The sequence below is a fragment of the Anguilla anguilla genome, chromosome 8, assembly GCF_013347855.1.
Source record: "Anguilla anguilla isolate fAngAng1 chromosome 8, fAngAng1.pri, whole genome shotgun sequence".
NCBI classification, from domain to species: Eukaryota; Metazoa; Chordata; class Actinopteri; order Anguilliformes; family Anguillidae; genus Anguilla; species Anguilla anguilla.
Window position 1 is genome coordinate 55,519,430 of NC_049208.1, and position 18,099 is coordinate 55,537,528.

The following is an 18,099-nucleotide window of genomic DNA, read 5'->3' on the forward strand; positions in this document are numbered from 1 at the left end:
GAGTTCTGTGTTATATGGTATATTTGCCACATGGGGGCAGTATTGCCTTATATTTGAAGACAGTGCAATTTCCATTGTGACCACTAGGCGGCACTATAAGTTCATAAAACAGAAATACCAACAACGACTGCACGGAGTAGGCCTTAATTAATACTGGAAGCATTTATTGTGTTGCGTGTATTTTAAATTGCATTTGAAAAATGTTTAGCCGATTACCCCACTGTGTATATTCTTGTACACAGTTGTTAGTGATGGAACAGAACTTCATATTCAAGGGCTGAAATTAAATTTTCGATTAACAAGTTATGTTTTGCTTGCTTGAGGTAATGCTTAAACCAGACAGGGAATTTGTTTGTGCTTGTTTTGTTTGATGTGAGAAGGGTCTGTTGTACCGTTTCAGATCACGCAAATGACCACGGGTATTGCATTTCTAGCCTACCCGCATTCCTCAAACAATGCATTTAAATATGCTTTACCTTCGTTAGTGTGATACGGTTTGATTGTCTATTTCGTCGAATGCATTGACGTCGTTGTTCCATGGAAAGAACAGCAGTGCAAATCATGCATGTTATTTATATCCACTGATGAATGATGTCATGCGGAGCGCCCCGTGGTTTTTTGTGTAGTCTTTAAGGCTAAGAAAATGGGATTTTTATTTTTTATAATGTAGAACTGAATAAAATTACGAGACCGGATCGTTTGGAGCACTCAGTTAACTGACAGAAGCACGTTGCTGCAGAGTCGGTCACAACCATCAAAGCATGAGTATTATATCACAGACATTCACAAAATGAATATGCTCATGTTTCTCTTGCGGAAGTGCGCTCGGGCACAGAGGATACTCGCGCCAAGCCGTGTTTGGACCGTGACGCGTTCCCACCACGCAATTCTCGACACACTCGCGCTGCTTTCCAAACAGTGATGCTGATCTTACTGCAGGTTTATTTACGTTAAAACAACAGTTATTATATACAAGGGGCATATTTTTAATCTCTGTCTAAATTTAGACAACTACGTTTATTATAACATGTATAAGTTGTTTTCGCAATATTTATTTTGCGCGCTAATTGTGTAGTATTTTGTAAAAAAAATAATAATAAAAATTGAAATAAATTACCTCTTAAGTGCATGTTTTGCGATGCATTACTCTATCAGAATCAAAGCGACCAAAATTGACGCAACTTATAATGTTTTAAAATATTTTGTCGATTTAAACTTTCCACTTTATCTTTACTTGCTTAGCAGACGCGGAGTTTACATTTTGTGTATTCTGTTTCTGCACGTAAATGTTTTACGTAAGCAATTCGGGCAAAGTACTGGTACCTGACTCGCCTTTTTAATTCTGCAATCACACAGAAAGCTGACAGGGATATTTATTTCTTTAACATAAGTAACGTGTGTGAGTGTGTGTTTGCGTGTGTGTGTGTGTGAGTGACTGAGTATGTGAGTGAGTGCACGTGTTTGTGAGTGAGTGTAGGGTGTGAGTGTGTCTAGTTTCTAGTTTTACTGAGCTTTTTCTGGTTTTATAGTGTTTACTTTTTTACCGCGTTATTAGCTTTACTGGTTTTTACTGGTTTCAGAGTCTTTACTGATTTTATAGAGTCTTTTCTGGTTTTACTGATTCTTTACTGGTTTTATGGAGTCGTTTTTGTTTAACCGAGTCTTTGCTAGTTTTACCGAGTCTTTATTGTTTTAATGAGTCTTTACTGGTTTTACTGAGTCTTTACTGGTTTTACTGGTTTCAGAGTCTTTACTGGTTTTACTAAGTCTTTATTGTTTTACTGAGTCTTTACTGGTTTTACTGAGTCTTTACTGGTTATACTGACTCTATCATTTTACTGAGTATTTTCTGGTTTCACTGAGTCTTTACAGCTCACTGGAAACACCGGCTGAATCCAGCAGCTGGCAGCGGTGGTCAGTACTGCAGTGTATTTGTGTGAAATATGTATTTGCGTACGTAATACTGGTGGCTGAACTCTGTTCTGTATGGCTTATTGCTCTGCTCCTCCTGTATCCCAGCCTGCACCTCAGCCCTTTTGGGTGTGTTTATGTGGGAGGTGTGTGTTTGTATTTGGTTATATTTCCTATTTTCTCAGGGGCATCATTACGGTTCAGTCTCGGGTTGCGTGTGGGCGGCCATCTTGGCTCTGGCTCCTGTCGGGCTGAGGAGCGGTGTTGAATGCCTGGACCCTGGTAGACCGTCTGATTGGTAACTGAACTCCAGCAGACCGTCTGATTGGTAACTGAACTCAAGCAGACCGCCTGATTGGTAATTGAACCCCTGGTGGACCACAGGCCTTCTGATTGGTTAGTGAACCGTGGCAGACTGTCTGATTGGTTAACAGGAGATGTGGAAATGTGGAAACATTCCAGTGGCTCTGTCGCTCCTGTGCCATTGCTCTCTTTTTCTCTCATTCGCACGTTGAGATGCCCCTCCCAATCCCCCTCCCCCTCTCTCCCTCTCTCTCACTCACCCCCATCTCTCTCTTTCATCCCTCTCTCTCTCCCTCTCTCTCTCTGTCTCCCCTCCACCTCTCCCCCCCTCTCTTTCATCCCTATCTCTCTCTCTCTCTCTTTCATCCCCCCCCTGCACATTTGGGAACAGGAGGCCCCTGGCCCCTCTCCCAGACCCACAGATTGATCTCAGTGTGTCTCTCTGAGTTTCTGGCTTTGGGCTGGCTGGTCAGGTCCGTTTGATGCTGTGTTCTGTGTGGCCCTTTTTCCACAAGTTTTCACTGGCTCCAGGAAGTGGAGAAGCACAGGAAGTGAGGCCTCAAAATCAATATGAGCACCGCCAATAACGCCTCTTATTTAGTTTTTGATTTTTAAATGATTGACTCTAGATATAAGTTTAAAAAAACCTCTGTTGTCACCAGGAATGGGCGAATATTCACAAACGTGTATTTTGTTACTAAATGCAAACGGAATGCGTCTGTAATCTTTGGGGGTGCAGAGTGATGTCGCCTGCCATGTGAGGAAAGATTTGGGGCACAAACACTCTCAGGCTGACTGCATGTGTCCAATCAGCCATGAAACTGGCATCCCAGCATGCACTGCTCCTGACTGCACGCTCGCTGAAGCTCCTAGGCGGACCGCCCGTCTGTGGCAGCCTCAGGTGTTCCGTGCACAGGTGAGGGGATGTGTTCGGGGAGTCGGGGGGGGGGGGGGGGGGGTCGGCGCTTCATTTTATTCAAGTGAAATGATAAAATAAAATAAAAAACAGACCGGGAGTTACCTTGAGCACTGTGGTGTAGCGTGTAATAACCCTCTTTATCTTTCTGTCTCTGCAATATTATTATTATTATTATTATTATTATTATATCATGGGCAGGACATCTGTGACATCTGTAACTTTTTGCACTAAACAGAATGTATATCATTTAATGGGGTTATGTGTGTATGTATGTGTGTGTGTGTGTGTGAGTGTGGGAGTATGCATGTGTGTGAGTGTGAGAGTGTGTATGTGCTTGTGTGTGTGTGTGAGTGTGTGCTTGAGTGTGTGTGAAAGTGTGCGTGTGTGTTTGCGTGTGAGAGTGTGCGTGTGTTTATGAGTGTGTGAGTGTGTGCGTGCGTGCGTGTGTGTGTGTGTGTGTGCGTGAGTCTGTGGGTGTGAGAGTGTGAGAGTGTGAGTGTGAGAGTGTGCATGTGTTTGTGTGTGTGTGTGTGCGTGTGAGAGTGTGTGTACGTGAGTGTGTACGTGTGTGTGTGTGAGTGTGAGAGCGTGCATGTGTTTGTGTGTGTGTGTGTGAGTTTGTGTGTGCGTGTGTGTGTGCGTGGGAGTGTGCGTGTGTTTGTGAGTGTGTGTGTGTGCGTGTGTGTGTGTGTGTGTGCGTGTGTGTGAGAGTGTGTGTGTGCGTGTGTGCGAGAGTGTGTGCGTGTGTTCGAGAGTGTGTGTGTGTTTGTGTGCATATGTGTGTGCGTGTGAGAGTGTGAGTGTGTGCGTGTGTGTGTGCGTGTGAGAGTGTGTGTGTGCTTGTGTGTGCGTGCGTGTGTGTGCGTGTGTGTGTGTGCGAGTGCGAGTGTGTGCATGTGTGTGTGAGTGTGTGCGTGCTCATGTGTGTGTGTGCGTGTGTGTGTGTGTGTGTGAGTGCGTGTGTGTAAGTGCGCATGGATATTTGGGTATTTGTGTGTGTGTGTGTGTGTGTGTGTGTGTGTGTGTGCACGCAGCTGTGTGTAGGAAACTGAGTGTGTACTTTGCGTGTCTCCTAAGTGTGTTTTAAATAATACATCAGTGCTGTGATGAGCTAATACTGATTTCCCTCCCTCCACATACCGGATACTCTACTGTAACTCTAAAGCTCTCAGGCTGTGTGTGTGTGAGAGATTGTGAAACTGAAGCATGACATTATAATGTATAATAACCTGCATGTGAGCTGTAAGACATCACCATCTTCATCACTACCATAATCATAATCATCATCGTCATTATAAACCATGTAAGGATTGTAATAACTTACATCATTACCATCAAAACCTTCATCATCAACACTACCACCATCCTCATCAGTAACTCCCTGCATGTGGACAGAGCACAGACTCTCTCAGACCCCCAACCCTGAGGCGGGGGGGGACCACTGAGGAGAGTGACATCTGTCCTAATTAACCCCCAAATTCAACCCCTAACTCACCCCTAAACTCACCCCCAAACTCAACCCAAAGCTCACCCGAAACGTGAGGGGAAAGAGTTAAGCCCACCCTGCTTTGGGAGTGAGAGGGAAAGGGTCTTAGGACAACTGGAACACACACACGCACACACACACACACACACACACACACACACAAATACCCAAATACCCACGCGCAATTGCACGCACACACTCACACACTCACACACACATACTGTCATAGAACTGGAAGACAGCGAGAAGGGTTTGTATTGATAGATCGCGTGGGAGTGAGGTGGAGAGAGAAAAGGAGAATGACAGATACGTCATTATTATTCAGTGAAATGCGCTTCATGGACTTGGCTCGTTATTTGATTTCTTTACATTGATTGGCGGAGAGGGGGTAGGCAGTTGACGGTAGTTTTGCAGGAAGACTGGGAGATACGTATAGGATCTGATTTCAAATGCACGCGACAATTATGATTCAACCGAGCAGTCCGGAAGAGATGGAGAGTGTGGGCGGCGCGTGGGAGCGCGCGAGCGTAAAATGAAGCAAACGGCGATTAATTAAACAAAATTCGTTATAAAAATGACTTCAGCAGCACAGACGGGGAGAGCTAAAGGAGAGATATTGTATGTGCGCAGGGGAGTGTGTGTGTGTGTGTGATTGGAGGGGGGCGGGGGCGGTTGAAACGAGGGATGTGTTAGAGAATTGCACATTCAAAGTGCTGTCTGAAATGGAGAGAGAAGCCTAATAGCGAAAATCCTCTCTTACTCCTCCCTCCCCCCCTCTCTCTTTCTTTCCCTCTCTCTCTCTTCCCCCACCTCTCTCTCTCTCTCTCTCCCCCCCCCCTCTCTCTCTCTGAAACACTGGCACCGTTTCTGTCTCTCGCACACAGGCAATCGGGCATATCTGCAGTCAACGGAATACAATGCTCAGACCTTTTATTTAGCGTTTCCTCCTCACAAATTCGTTTGTTCTTTTCGTCCTCCACCTCTGGAAAGGAAATGGATTAACGCTTCTGCAAGACGACCGCTTGTTATCGCCGTACCTATTTTATTCCGTCGTTCGAATACAGGATTAAACGTAAAAACACTTGGCTATGTAGGAAGAGAAGTCGCTGAATGCCTGGGAAACTATATTTATTGCGGGTTTGTAGAGGACAGGGAACATGTAACTTACGGTTGAATATTTGGATAATAAATAAATTAAACAATGTCTGTGGAGAAGCCGTGAGTATGCGGAAGGTGGGAATGTAGGCAATGGAATCACAGATTGTCCCCTATTAAACGGCGGGCATGTTTTTACAGACTCTTGGAATATTTCCGTATCGCTTTCTCGTTTTATAGGGAGAGAGGTGGCGATGTTCGTCTCTCTCTATCCCCAATCCCTCTCAGCGTCTTAATTTAGAAGCCCGTTTATTTTGCACATTATTTTAAATTCCTTTAGCCTTTTCTTAAAGTACGACGGTTCAGTTGGATATTGGCGTGCTTTCGTCGACCGGGTTTAGATTTTCACCCCAAATTATTTGTGCAAGTTAAATTAAGCTTCTTGTCCTAGCGGGAACCATATACAGTGAAGCCAGCATCCTACAGAATACAATTTATGTAGGTTATGGAATGCACGGCAGATTTCTTTAAATAATAAAATAAAAAGATTTACACTAACTAATTCAATTAGCCGAGTTTCTGTCGTGTTCTCATTGCCGGGTTAATTGACCTTGTTTCCCCGCGGCAGTTTCGTACTTAACGCCGCTCACCCGCACAGAGCAGACATTCTGTAAATCAGAAACTCGACGAGCAGAATCGTTCTTTCCGCTAAACGTATGAAATACAGGTCTTGCTATTTCGTTATTTTTTAAATTCCGATCGATCTACACGCGCTGCGCACATTTAAGATATTAAAACACCATTTATATTAAAAGGCATTGCGTAGGAAAACCTAAAAGAAAAACACTACGAAGACGCATCTTACATATTTGTTTCAAAAATACGAGTGACTAGTTTTCTGTACAGGTTGGGGTGTACGCGGGGACGTGGGAATTCTCGGTAGTGCTGTAAGAAATTTCGTAGCCTGCTCGTTGTAAGTGCGCGCTGCAATCAGTAATATAGACAAAAGTTATATCCTACACCATTGTGGTGGTGGCATATATAGTTCTTTATACATATGTGCGTCATATAGCCTTCTGAGTAGACCGTAAAATGTAGATAATGTAAATAGCTTATACTTAACAATTTAGTTTCTAAGGAATTAGATTATTTCAAATGCACTGTATATAAACAGTCCACGCGTCTGCAGAAAGTGGTTCTATCACAACCGTCGTTGCGTTACAAAAAAAATAAAATAAAAAGAAAAACAGTGAAGAATCTACCGGCGTCGTCTTGTTTTTCAAATAAAACCCCTGATACTCTCTGGCCTGGACGCCATGGCAGTCTTACTGCGCTGTTTGACGGGCGCTCGGAGTTCCGGGGCCCCGCGCGCAGTGATTCTCGCCACGCTGACTGTGCTTCTCTCCCGGTCCTGCGCGGCCGTAGGCAAAAAGAAGCTCTACATTGGAGCGCTGTTCCCCATGAGCGGCGGCTGGCCCGGGGGACAAGCTTGCCGACCGTCCGCTCAAATGGCCCTGGACCTGGTCAATAACAGAACGGATATTCTCCCGGATTACGAGCTGGAGTTGATCTACTATGACAGCAAGGTAAGTTCAGATAATGAGATAACTGCAAGTTATTAGACTTTTTTTCATAGAATGTGAGTGCGGTGATTTTCTGTCTGTTTGATTGTTTACGTGCCAGGAACAGGCACAGCGAGCACAGGCACAACGAGCGCAGGCCCTTCCTGCACGAGGCGGACGAACGTTTCACGTGATCTTTATTTATTTTATTTGTCCTGATTGTGAATTGTGTGAAGTGCCTTTTGTATGTTATCCCCTCAGAGTCGTGTCTACTCGTCTCTGTGATAGTTTGACACTCTGTCCTTTGAGAACGGTCTTTCACGTCATAATTGCGATGGCCAGTGACAAGATTGCGTTTGGCGCGCACATTGACAGAAATCAAGGGTTAAGTAGTTTTGAAGGCATCCCAACGGACTCACAATTTCAGTTGTCCCAGACCCAGTGTTTATTTATCTGCACAGCATGATGACCAGTGGTAAATCAGCTCTAACAGAGTTTATCTGATAAAAAGTTCACTGTTAGTGCAGCCTATGGTATGGTTTACATTTTATGATGCGCACTACGTCACTACATTTCCTCCTCCTGTCCTCTACCTCTCTCCACCGCCCCCATCCCCACACACACGTGCGCACGCATGCACACACGCCCACGCGCATACGTAGCAGATGCCCCCTGAACAGTTAACCGCGCCGTAACTGGTCGGAGTTTCTCAGAACTCTGTTCTGATTGGTTATTGTGACTCTGCATTGGAACCCTTTACAGTGATGGGACGGCGGAGGTGGAGAGAGGAGGCGAGTGTGAGAAATTTGGCGAAGGAAAGCGGGGAGGGGGGGTAAGTTGGCATGACAACAGTTACTGGGGCAACTGCAGTTCAAACAAACGACATATCTCCACAGCTATCCTGCTGTAAATCAAGCGCAAGCCAGCTGGCGATGTCGCCTGCCAATTAATTACTTTAAAGCAACGGAATGTAAGGAGGAGGGACAGGGCGGGGAAGGTGCCCGGTACGTGGGCTTAAAATCAATGTGCAACGGCCGCGCGTGTTGACAGACGCTTGGGTTAAGTGACAGCGAGAGAACCAATTCATCAAAAGGACACAGATTCCCGTAGAGAGCCCGTGTGCGCGCGCTGCTGCCAGTGGCTCCGCTCCAGAAGCGCGACTGAATTACATTACAGCTCAGCACCGCGGACAGCGACCGGCACGCGCTGCCGGAGCGGATTCCCCTACGTGCTTGTGTGCGAGCCAGACGGTCATTTTGGGGAGCCTGGACAGCATGTTAATTGGATCTAACCAATTTTTAGGCACGGGATAGCACTGAAATATAAAAATACTCCTGCTCACACCCGGCAATTCCACTAATCTCTGCTTCCCTACACAAGCTTGAACTTTCAGTCGTAGAACCGTTCTGTGATGAATAGGCGTGATGACGCCGTGAAAGAGTCTGATTTCCTGTTCAAAGCTGTAATTTGGCTGCGCTGTGGTTATCGGATAATTTGTTGACCTAACCGCAATTTCCATAATTACCCTATTTTAAGGCTGAAAGTATGTGGTTTATGTTATCACTTTTTTTTTGAAAGCCAGCTGTCGGTGCACGTGCGTTACTTCTTTTAAGAAACGGTATAATTATCTTTTGAAAACGGATGATTTCGCCTTTTGCAAGCGCAGTAGGCTATATAAATGAATGCTGAATGATGTAGCCTATAACCCATTTGTATTTCTGCCGTAGGCTAAGTGCCCAGTTGAACTTGCAGAGGCACAATGTCAGCCTGTGTGCGTTAATGAACAGAATTACGTCAGAGTTCTACAGAAGCGTTTTTTCCTTATCCCGCGAGGAGTTAAGGAGGGCACGCGTTTCTGTGCTACAATTACATTAGAGTGCGGTCAGACCTGCTTTCAGATGGATGCCGGTCCATTGGCATAATTTGGCAGACGCTCTTATCCAGAACGATTTACAAAAGTGCTTTGAACTTCTGTACGACAAGAGAGCTTTGCGTACACATATTTAACAAGTAAAAAAATCTCTCCTGACAGTTAACTACTGTCCTTGCATTTAAACAGGGTAAGTGCAATCAGTAAAAACGGTTTGAATGTTACCGAAGATCGGTGCGGAGTTATCAAGTTCTTAGTCCAGACGAGCGGGGTCTTCAGCCTGCCGTGGAAGGTTGCACGTGCCCTTACCATCTTCTGATAATTGTGGTATGCTTTTATTACACCCCAGAAGGCTGTACGCTCACATCTTTATTAAAAGTGTTTTATTCGCTGATTTTATCGGATAATCAGTCGGGAGGCTATGTAGGCCGATCGGTATATTCCAGATGTCATCCACCAAACGTTAATCAGCCTATAGGCCAGTTTACAGTCCGGGGATAGACTATGTACTGTATGATTGGCCGATGGATACCGCTGCATTGACACCTGCGTTCCATTCCGCGCGATTTCACTATTGAACGCTGTCGCTCATAAAATGCATAAACACGTGACCCGAGATCACTTTAGGCTAACTCAGTCTACCACTAATAATGCTGTGTGAAAGAACTCGGGCTGATCCTATTTCCCGCGCAGTAAAATGTCCAGTGTTTATTCAACTCTAGCGGTGTTTATTCAACGCTTAACACAACATTTGATGTTATCTGTTAGGAGTTGAATTAGCACTGGCCATTTCACTGTGTAGCCTGAGGCGAATACAAGGCGTGGTGGCGTATCTGATCCTTCATTGTACCGTCAACATGCCAATAATGGACAGAGTTAAAAGTACTGTCCCTAACCTGTCTCTGATTTCCGTTTGTATTATATTACAATTCGAGTCTCAGCGATGGGCACGGCGGTTATAGCGATGACGATCATCCGTCGCTCTAGTATTACCTAAAGGTCGTTGTGCCCACCGTCAAATTGCTGCTGGAAGTGTTGTTGGTGGGCCAGCAGGGGGCAATCTTCCCTCTGGTCAAATAAACCCCAATGCCCCAGTGCAGTGATGGGGACACTGTGCTGTAGGAGATGCCGTCTTTCGGATGAGACGTTAAACCGAGGTCCTGACTCACTGTGGTCATTAAAGATCCCATGACTCTCATCGCAAAGAGGAGGGGGTTCCCCGGTGCCCTGGCTAAAATCCCAGCCACCTAAACTTGCCACCTAATCATCCCCTGATTTAATTGGCTAAAAAAATGTTCTCTCCCTCCAGTGGAGCAGCTCAGTGGCCAACAATAGAGGATTGTGGTTGTACTGGGCAGCTCCTAGGTGTGAATGTGTATGTGTATGCGTTGCTGCAAAAGAGCATCCGTGCTCAGCGAACCTACACTGGGTAAATAAAGGTTAAATAAATAAATAAATGTAACAGATAGCCTATTTAATTTGAGTAGTGTGAACGTTTGCGTTTCTCTGATAATTGATATCGATACAGGACGGAGTCCTCTCTCCCTAGTTGTTCTAGATTGCTTTTTTTGTGGTTGTTCTTTTCCTTTTTATTTTTTATTTTTTAAAGCTGTTGGCTTTTTTGAGCTGGTAAATCAATTTTCTTTTTCATTTTGTTTTGTTTAGTTTGATTTCAGATTGTGTTGCCCACGCCGGGGGCTGTAGTGCGAGCCGATGGAAATGAAAGAGCTTGGAAAATATCCACGGAAATATGAGGAGTTTCTGGGCCGTTACCGGGGCTCCCTGCCCAACGCGGCGCAGGCCCCCAGGCCCCGGGCCCCAGGGCCGTTCTGAACTCTTCCTCTCTGTGGATCGGCCAATCAATATGTGCAGCAGACGCTGGCCCCAATCTGTGCAACTGTGTGGCGTTTATGAGCGACTGTGTAATTACACAATTTATCTCTCTCTCTCTCTCTCTCTCTGTCTCTCTCTTGCTGTCTCTCTCTCTCTCTCTATGTCTCTCTCTCTCTCTCTCTCTTGCTGTCTCTCTCTCTCTCTCTCTCTCTCCGTCTCTCTCTCTCTCTCTCTGTGTCTCTCTCTCTCTCTGTCTGTCTCTGGACTTTTAAAAGCGGGTAGATGCTCTGCAGTGCACGGTGAGGTTGACCTGCTTCATGCACAGTTAAATGTCCAGTGTTTATTCAACTCTCGCAGACTACATATGAGTCCCACATATGTCCCCTGTAAGAGCCGATTTAACTCTGGACATGTCACTGTGTGTTTGTTCAGTGATGTATCGTCGCATGTATTTGGCGTGTGACCTTCGTAGGCCACAGTGATCTGATAAATGTGTGTTGCAGGGTCCTCAGTAGTCAGGGGAACAGAAACACCCCAGCTAGTGGGGACCGGGCTGGGAGAGGGTTAGGGTTAGGGTTAGGGTTAGGGTTAGGGTTAGGGTTAGGGTTAGGGTTAGGGTTAGGGTTAGGGTTAGGGTTAGGGTCAGGGTCAGGGTCAGGGTCAGGGTTAGGGTTAGGGTTAGGGTTAGGGTTAGGGTTAGGGTTAGGGTCAGGGTCAGGGTCAGGGTCAGGGTCAGGGTTAGGGTTAGGGTTAGGGTTAGGGTTAGGGTTAGGGTTAGGGTTATTAGGGGTGAATAAACAGTGTGTGTGCAAACACAAGTGTGATCAGCTTTAGTGAAAAGCTGAAAGTCTGGTGACTAAGCGTGACAGAGCTTTATCTGAACAAGCAAAGCGTCCTGCTCCTCTCATTAAACATGCAGACGATAAGCAGTTTTCACAGGGGCAGTTTTCACAGGGGCAGTTTTTACAGGGGCAGTTTTCACAGGGGCAGTTTTTACAGGGGCAGCTTTCACAGGGGCAGTTTTCACAGGGGCAGTTTTCACAGGGGCAGTTTTCACAAGGGTTTTTTTTGTTTTCAGGTCGGTAATGAATGGTTTAAATCACTTCCTTTAATTTTTAATGATTGGCTAGTATTTTGTGTTCATATTAATCTAAAATAAAGTAGAATCACACAGAAATGCAAGATTTTGTCACGGGTATAAAACACACCAGAAAACACACACACACTCACATACACACACACACACTCACACACACACACACACACACATGTGCATGCACACACATGCACGTGCATGCATACACACACACGTGCACGCACACACACACACACACACACACACACAGTCCCATGACTCTGGCCTGTAGCACTGTGGAAATTGTGTATTCAGCAGTGCTGAAGGCCCAGCCCCCCCACGCCCCCCCCACCCCCCAGGGAGTTTTGGGGAAACGCAGGATCTGGCCTTTGACTGAAATAAAGTGCTGATGACCAAACCTCCCTCCCCTTCTCCTTTTCACCCCTCAGATCCTGTGCTGTAGGTCTGAGGAAACGTCTGTACTAAATCACCCAGGATGGGCCTTTAGAATGTTTTTGTGAGAGTCAGAGAGAAAGACAGTTAGAGACTGTAAATGGCGGCTGTGTGATCGCTCAGCTCCTCTATATTCACTTCAGCTGGTGCGTGAAAGAGAGAGAAGGATATAAACCAAGGCCATGCTCATGGACCTGTCACACTAAGAGCCACACAGCCACAAAAACACATCCAGCAATGTACTGTTCACACCCTGCTGTGTGCTGGTTCAAACGTAAAAAATGAAGGACTTGATTTTTCAAAGTACATTGAAATTAACATGATTGATTCATAAATACTGATAAAATTGTCCTTCTGTTCTTCTTATGCTCTCTCTCCTCTCCTCTCTCTCTCCCTCTCTCTCCTCTCTCTCTCTCTCTCTCCCCCCTCCCTCTCTCTCTCCCCCCTCCCTCTCCCTCCTCTCTCTCTCCTCCCCCCCCTCCCCCCAGTGTGACCCGGGTGAGGCCACGCGCTTGCTGTATGACCTGCTGTACACGGAGCCCATAAAGATTGTGCTGATGCCCGGCTGCAGCTCCGTGTCCACCCTGGTGGCTGAGGCGGCCCGCATGTGGAACCTGATCGTGGTGCGTAGCTTTGTGTGGAACCCGGTCTTTCTGTGGAACCCGGTCTTTGTGTGGAACCTGGTCTTTCTATAGTCACGATGCATAATGTTCAGTCCCAGTGGCACAGACATCCATAATTATAACTGAATGTATTCATGTGACTGCGTGATGTAGCTGACAGCCACTAGGAGTAGCGCTGTTCAATGACTTCATGTTTCTGGTTGGTGCATTTCTGCTGTTAGAGTTCCTGTTATTGCTAACGTGCTAACGTGCTAGCGCTCTCTGTGATGATCGGTCTGTTCATCGATCTGAATCATACCCTCTTGTAGTAACCTCTGCAGGGCACTGCTGACCAATTAGATGCCCCCCCCCAGCAGAGCTGTTTCTTCCTTTATCCTCTATTTCTCAGATCTTGAGAAGGCCGATTAGAGTGCATCGATTTCCCATTAATACCATTTTGTTACATTTTTCTTCTTCGTGGCTATTTTCGCTTTTCGATGCCTGACAAAATAAGCCACCTCTGTCCTGACCCGTGTGCCAAACTAGTATATTAAGTATACTTGATATAGACCTTAATTATCCTTAAAGTATTCCCAAGTATACAATAATATACTTGGTATACTTCAGCATAAGAATTTTTGGGTTCCAGGAATTGGTCAATTCTTGTGGCATATGAAGACTGTAGTAATGCCTCTCTTCCTCTCTCTGTCTCTCTACCCTGCCCACTTCCTGCTCCGCCCACTCCCCACCCTGCTCCGCCCATTCCTGCTCTGCTCCACCCACTCCCTGCTCTGCCCCGCCCCGCCCACTCCCGTCCTGGCTCCACCCACTTCCTTCCCTGCCCACTCCCCTCCTGGCTCCACCCACTTCCTTGCCTGGCCCCGCCCACTCCCCGCCCTGCCCTGCCTACTCCCTGCCCTGCCACACCCACTCCCTGCCTGGCCCCGCCCACTCCCCACCCTGCCCCGCCCACTCCCCATCCTGCCCCGCCTACTCCCTGCCCTGCCACACCCACTCCCTGCCTGGCCCCGCCCACTCCCCACCCTGCCCCGCCTACTCCCCGCCCTGCCACACCCACCCTCCCCCTGGCTCTGCCCACTCCCCTCTCTGGCCCTGCCCACTCCCTGCTTGGCCCTGTCCTCTCCCCACCCTGCCCCACTCACTCCCTGCCTGGCCCCACCCACTCCCCTCTCTGGCCCCGCCCATTCCCCTCCCGGCCCCGCCCACAGTTGTCCTACGGCTCCAGCTCCCCGGCGCTCTCGAACCGGCAGCGTTTCCCCACCTTCTTCCGCACGCACCCATCGGCCACCCTGCACAACCCCACCCGCGTGCAGCTCTTCCAGAAGTGGAAGTGGACCAAGATCGCCACCATCCAGCAGACCACCGAGGTCTTCACTTCGGTCCGTGACCTTTCACCTTTTCAACCTTTGACCCCTTGGCCCTCATTATTATCTCTTTGTGCAGGGGTGGGCAGGTGCACATGCAGGTTTTTGTTTCCTCTAATGACCCTGGCTAATTGAGCTAACTGACTGTATGCACCAGCACTGGTTCACTCATGGATTAGATGAGTAAAGCATTTCACATAAGGACTCAACAACAGTCACCGGCTGGCGTTCATGTGCTTATGTCAGATGTCATAAATATTTAAGGCCAGAAGTTGGCATGGAAACCAGAAACAGATTCGGCCGCCTCTCCACTTGTGAGTCTCGAGGACATGAAGCCGTGCACACGCACCCCCAGTTGGTTTATTATTTTGGGGTTCCCCTTTGGTTTGGTCATTCAAGTGATGTCTTGGGTTGGCCTGGTACCAATTTAAACCATTCCGTTTTGTGAATACAGTGACAGGTCCTTGAATATATTATCTCAATTTGACCACTCATCTCTTTCATAATCTCTCTGTTTCGCTCTCTATCTCTCCCCCTGTCTCTCGCTCTTTCTCTCTCTCTCTCTCTCTCTGTCTTTCAATCTCTCCCTCTCACTCTCAATTTGACCACTCATCCCTCTCTCTCAATCTCTCCATCTCACTCTCAATTTGACCGCTTGTCTCTCTCTCTCTCTCTCTCATTCTCTCTATCTCTCTCCCTCTTCCTTTCAATCTCACCCTCAACTGAAATTCAAATTCAAATTGAGTTTCACTGGCACAACGATAAATAAATAAGAAACTCCCCTGCTGAAAGGACAGTAGACGAATGTAAACGCTGCAGCTAAACGACAGCAGTGGCGTTCCCTCCGTCCATCCCCCTCCGTCCATCCCCCTCCGTCTGTTCCCCTCCGTCTGTTCCCCTCCATCCGTCCCCCTCCATCCATCCCCCTCCATCTGTTCCCCTCCATCCGTCCCCCTCCATCCATCCCCCTCCGTCTGTTCCCCTCCGTCTGTTCCCCTCCATCTGTTCCCCTCCATCCGTCCCCCTCCGTCTGTTCCCCTCCGTCTGTTCCCCTCCGTCCGTCCCCCTCCATCCATCCCCCTCTGTCTGTTCCCCTCCATCCGTCCCCCTCCGTCTGTTCCCCTCCATCTGTTCCCCTCCATCTGTCCCCCTCCGTCTGTTCCCCTTCGTCTGTTCCCCTCCATCTGTTCCCCTCCGTCTGTTCCCCTCCATCTGTTCCCCTCCATCCGTCCCCCTCCGTCTGTTCCCCTCCGTCCATCCCCCTCCGTCTGTTCCCCTCTGTCTGTTCCCCTTCGTCCATCCCCCTCCGTCCGTCCCCCTCTGTCTGTTCCCTCCATCCGTCCCCCTCCGTCTGTTCCCCTCCATCTGTTCCCCTCCGTCTGTTCCCCTCCATCTGTTCCCCTCCATCCGTCCCCCTCCGTCTGTTCCCCTCCGTCTGTTCCCCTCCGTCCGTCCCCCTCTGTCTGTTCCCCTCCATCCGTCCCCCTCCGTCTGTTCCCCTCCGTCTGTTCCCCTCCATCCGTCCCCCTCGTCTGTTCCCCTTCGTCTGTTCCCCTCCATCCATCCCCCTCCGTCTGTTCCCCTCCGTCTGTTCCCTCTGTCTGTTCCCCTCCGTCTGTTCCCCTCCATCTGTTCCCCTCCATCCGTCCCCCTCCGTCTGTTCCCCTCCGTCTGTTCCCCTCCATCCGTCCCCCTCCGTCTGTTCCCCTCCGTCTGTTCCCCTCCATCCATCCCCCTCCATCCATCCCCCTCCGTCTGTTCCCCTCTGTCTGTTCCCCTCTGTCCGTCCCCCTCATCTGTTCCCCTCCATCCGTCCCCCTCTGTCTGTTCCCCTCCGTCTGTTCCCCTCCGTCTGTTCCCCTCCGTCTGTTCCCCTCTGTCTGTTCCGCTCTGTCTGTTCCCCTCCGTCTGTTCCCCTCCATCTGTTCCCCTCCGTCTGTTCCCCTCCGTCTGTTCCGCTCTGTCTGTTCCCCTCCATCTGTTCCGCTCCGTCTGTTCCCCTCCGCCTGTTCCCCTCCATCCGTCCCCCTGCGTCTGTTCATTACATTACATTACATTACATTACAGGCATTTAGCAGACGCTCTTATCCAGAGCGACTTACACAACTTTTTACATAGCACTTTACATTGTATCCATTTATACAGCTGGATATATACTGAAGCAATGCAGGTTAAGTACCTTGCTCAAGGGTACAACGGCAGTGTCCTTACCCGGGAATCGAACCTGCGACCTTTCGGTTACAAGCGCAGTTCCTTACCCACTGTGCCACACTCCTGTTCCCCTCTGTCTGTTCCCCTCTGTCTGTTCCCTCACTCGTGTGCTTCGGTTGAATGTATGAGCAGATCACTCAAATATGAGGCATGAAAGATGCAAATCTGTGTTGTATGAGGTAACATGAAGGTATAGATATACACGTACATTATCACAGTGTTTAAATAATGCATCTGAGAGAGGGAAGAAAGACCAGCAGGTCAATAAGCAGACATCACATTAACATCAGAGATGATCAGAGTGGAGCTATTTAATAATGCAGAACAAACAGACCCTCCCTTCACTTCTCTCTCTCTTTCTCTCTCTCTCTATCTATCTATCTCTATCTCTTTCTCCCCCCCGTCTCCCCCTTTCTCTCCCCTTCCCTCTCCCTCCCCCCTCTCCCCCCTCTCCCCCTCGCTCTCCCTCCCCCCCACTCTATCCCTCCTCCTCCTCCACCCCCCTCTCCCCCTCCAGACTCTGGATGATTTGGAGCAGAGGGTGAAGGAGGCTGGCATAGAGATCAGCGTGAGACAGAGCTTCCTGACCGACCCCGCTGTGGCTGTCAAAAACCTCAAGGTAACCCCCCCAACACCCCCACACCCCCACACCCCGCTACCCCACAGCATCGGACAGCTGACCTCATCCCTCTGCTGCCATAGCAACCATGGAGCCCTTCCACGCACAACGGAGCAGGTTGCCATGCAGACGCTGCCAAGCCCCACCTTTCTGAATGCTTTGTAGTCCACCTGGAACTGTGCCGGGAAAATCACGTCTCATCACCGAGCGCTGAATTCAGAATCACGTCTCATCACCAACCGCTGAATTCAGAATCTCGTCTCATCACCGACTGCTGAATTCAGAATCTCGTCTCATCACCGACTGCTGAATTCAGAATCACATGCTGCAGAAACTGCATCATCTTACTGTCTAGTGTAAGAAGACATAACACAGAAAGTCATATCAGGTTTCAGAACATAACACAGAAAGTCATATCAGGTTTCAGAACATAACACAGAAAGTCATATCAGGTTTCAGAACATAACACAGAAAGTCATATCAGGTTTCAGAACATAACACAGAAAGTCATATCAGGTTTCAGAACAGTATGGCACAGTGCAGTGCAGTGCTGACTGAATAGATGAACCCTTCAGTGTAAATGTACATAACAGTCTTTGGGATTTTGGTCACTGAAGCGTTTTGACACAAAATGGCGGACTGCTGAGCCCAGGCCAGGCCACACAGAACGGCGGCCATTTTTCTCACCGCTACTGTGAGAAAGTTTCACGAAACCAAATGCAAAATAACTTCAGGGGAAAATGAGTTTGAAGGCATATTTTTTGGGATCGATTAG

The 18,099-nt window shown here is 48.1% G+C and overlaps 1 protein-coding gene across 4 annotated transcripts in view; it reads left to right on the forward strand.

The window, feature by feature from the left end:
• gabbr1b (gamma-aminobutyric acid (GABA) B receptor, 1b) overlaps nucleotides 1-18,099 on the forward strand; it is a 59,165-nt gene that overhangs the window by 13,719 nt on the left and 27,347 nt on the right. For 3 of the 4 annotated variants that reach the window (XM_035428894.1, XM_035428892.1, XM_035428893.1), the window contains exons 8-11: nucleotides 7,140-7,300; nucleotides 12,996-13,130; nucleotides 14,339-14,509; nucleotides 17,223-17,324. In XM_035428894.1, coding sequence (XP_035284785.1) covers nucleotides 7,140-7,300; nucleotides 12,996-13,130; nucleotides 14,339-14,509; nucleotides 17,223-17,324 — 569 coding nt within the window. Of the gene's footprint in view, nucleotides 1-6,902; nucleotides 7,301-12,995; nucleotides 13,131-14,338; nucleotides 14,510-17,222; nucleotides 17,325-18,099 lie in introns of those variants that run through there. The other variant, XM_035428895.1, reaches the window with a different exon arrangement.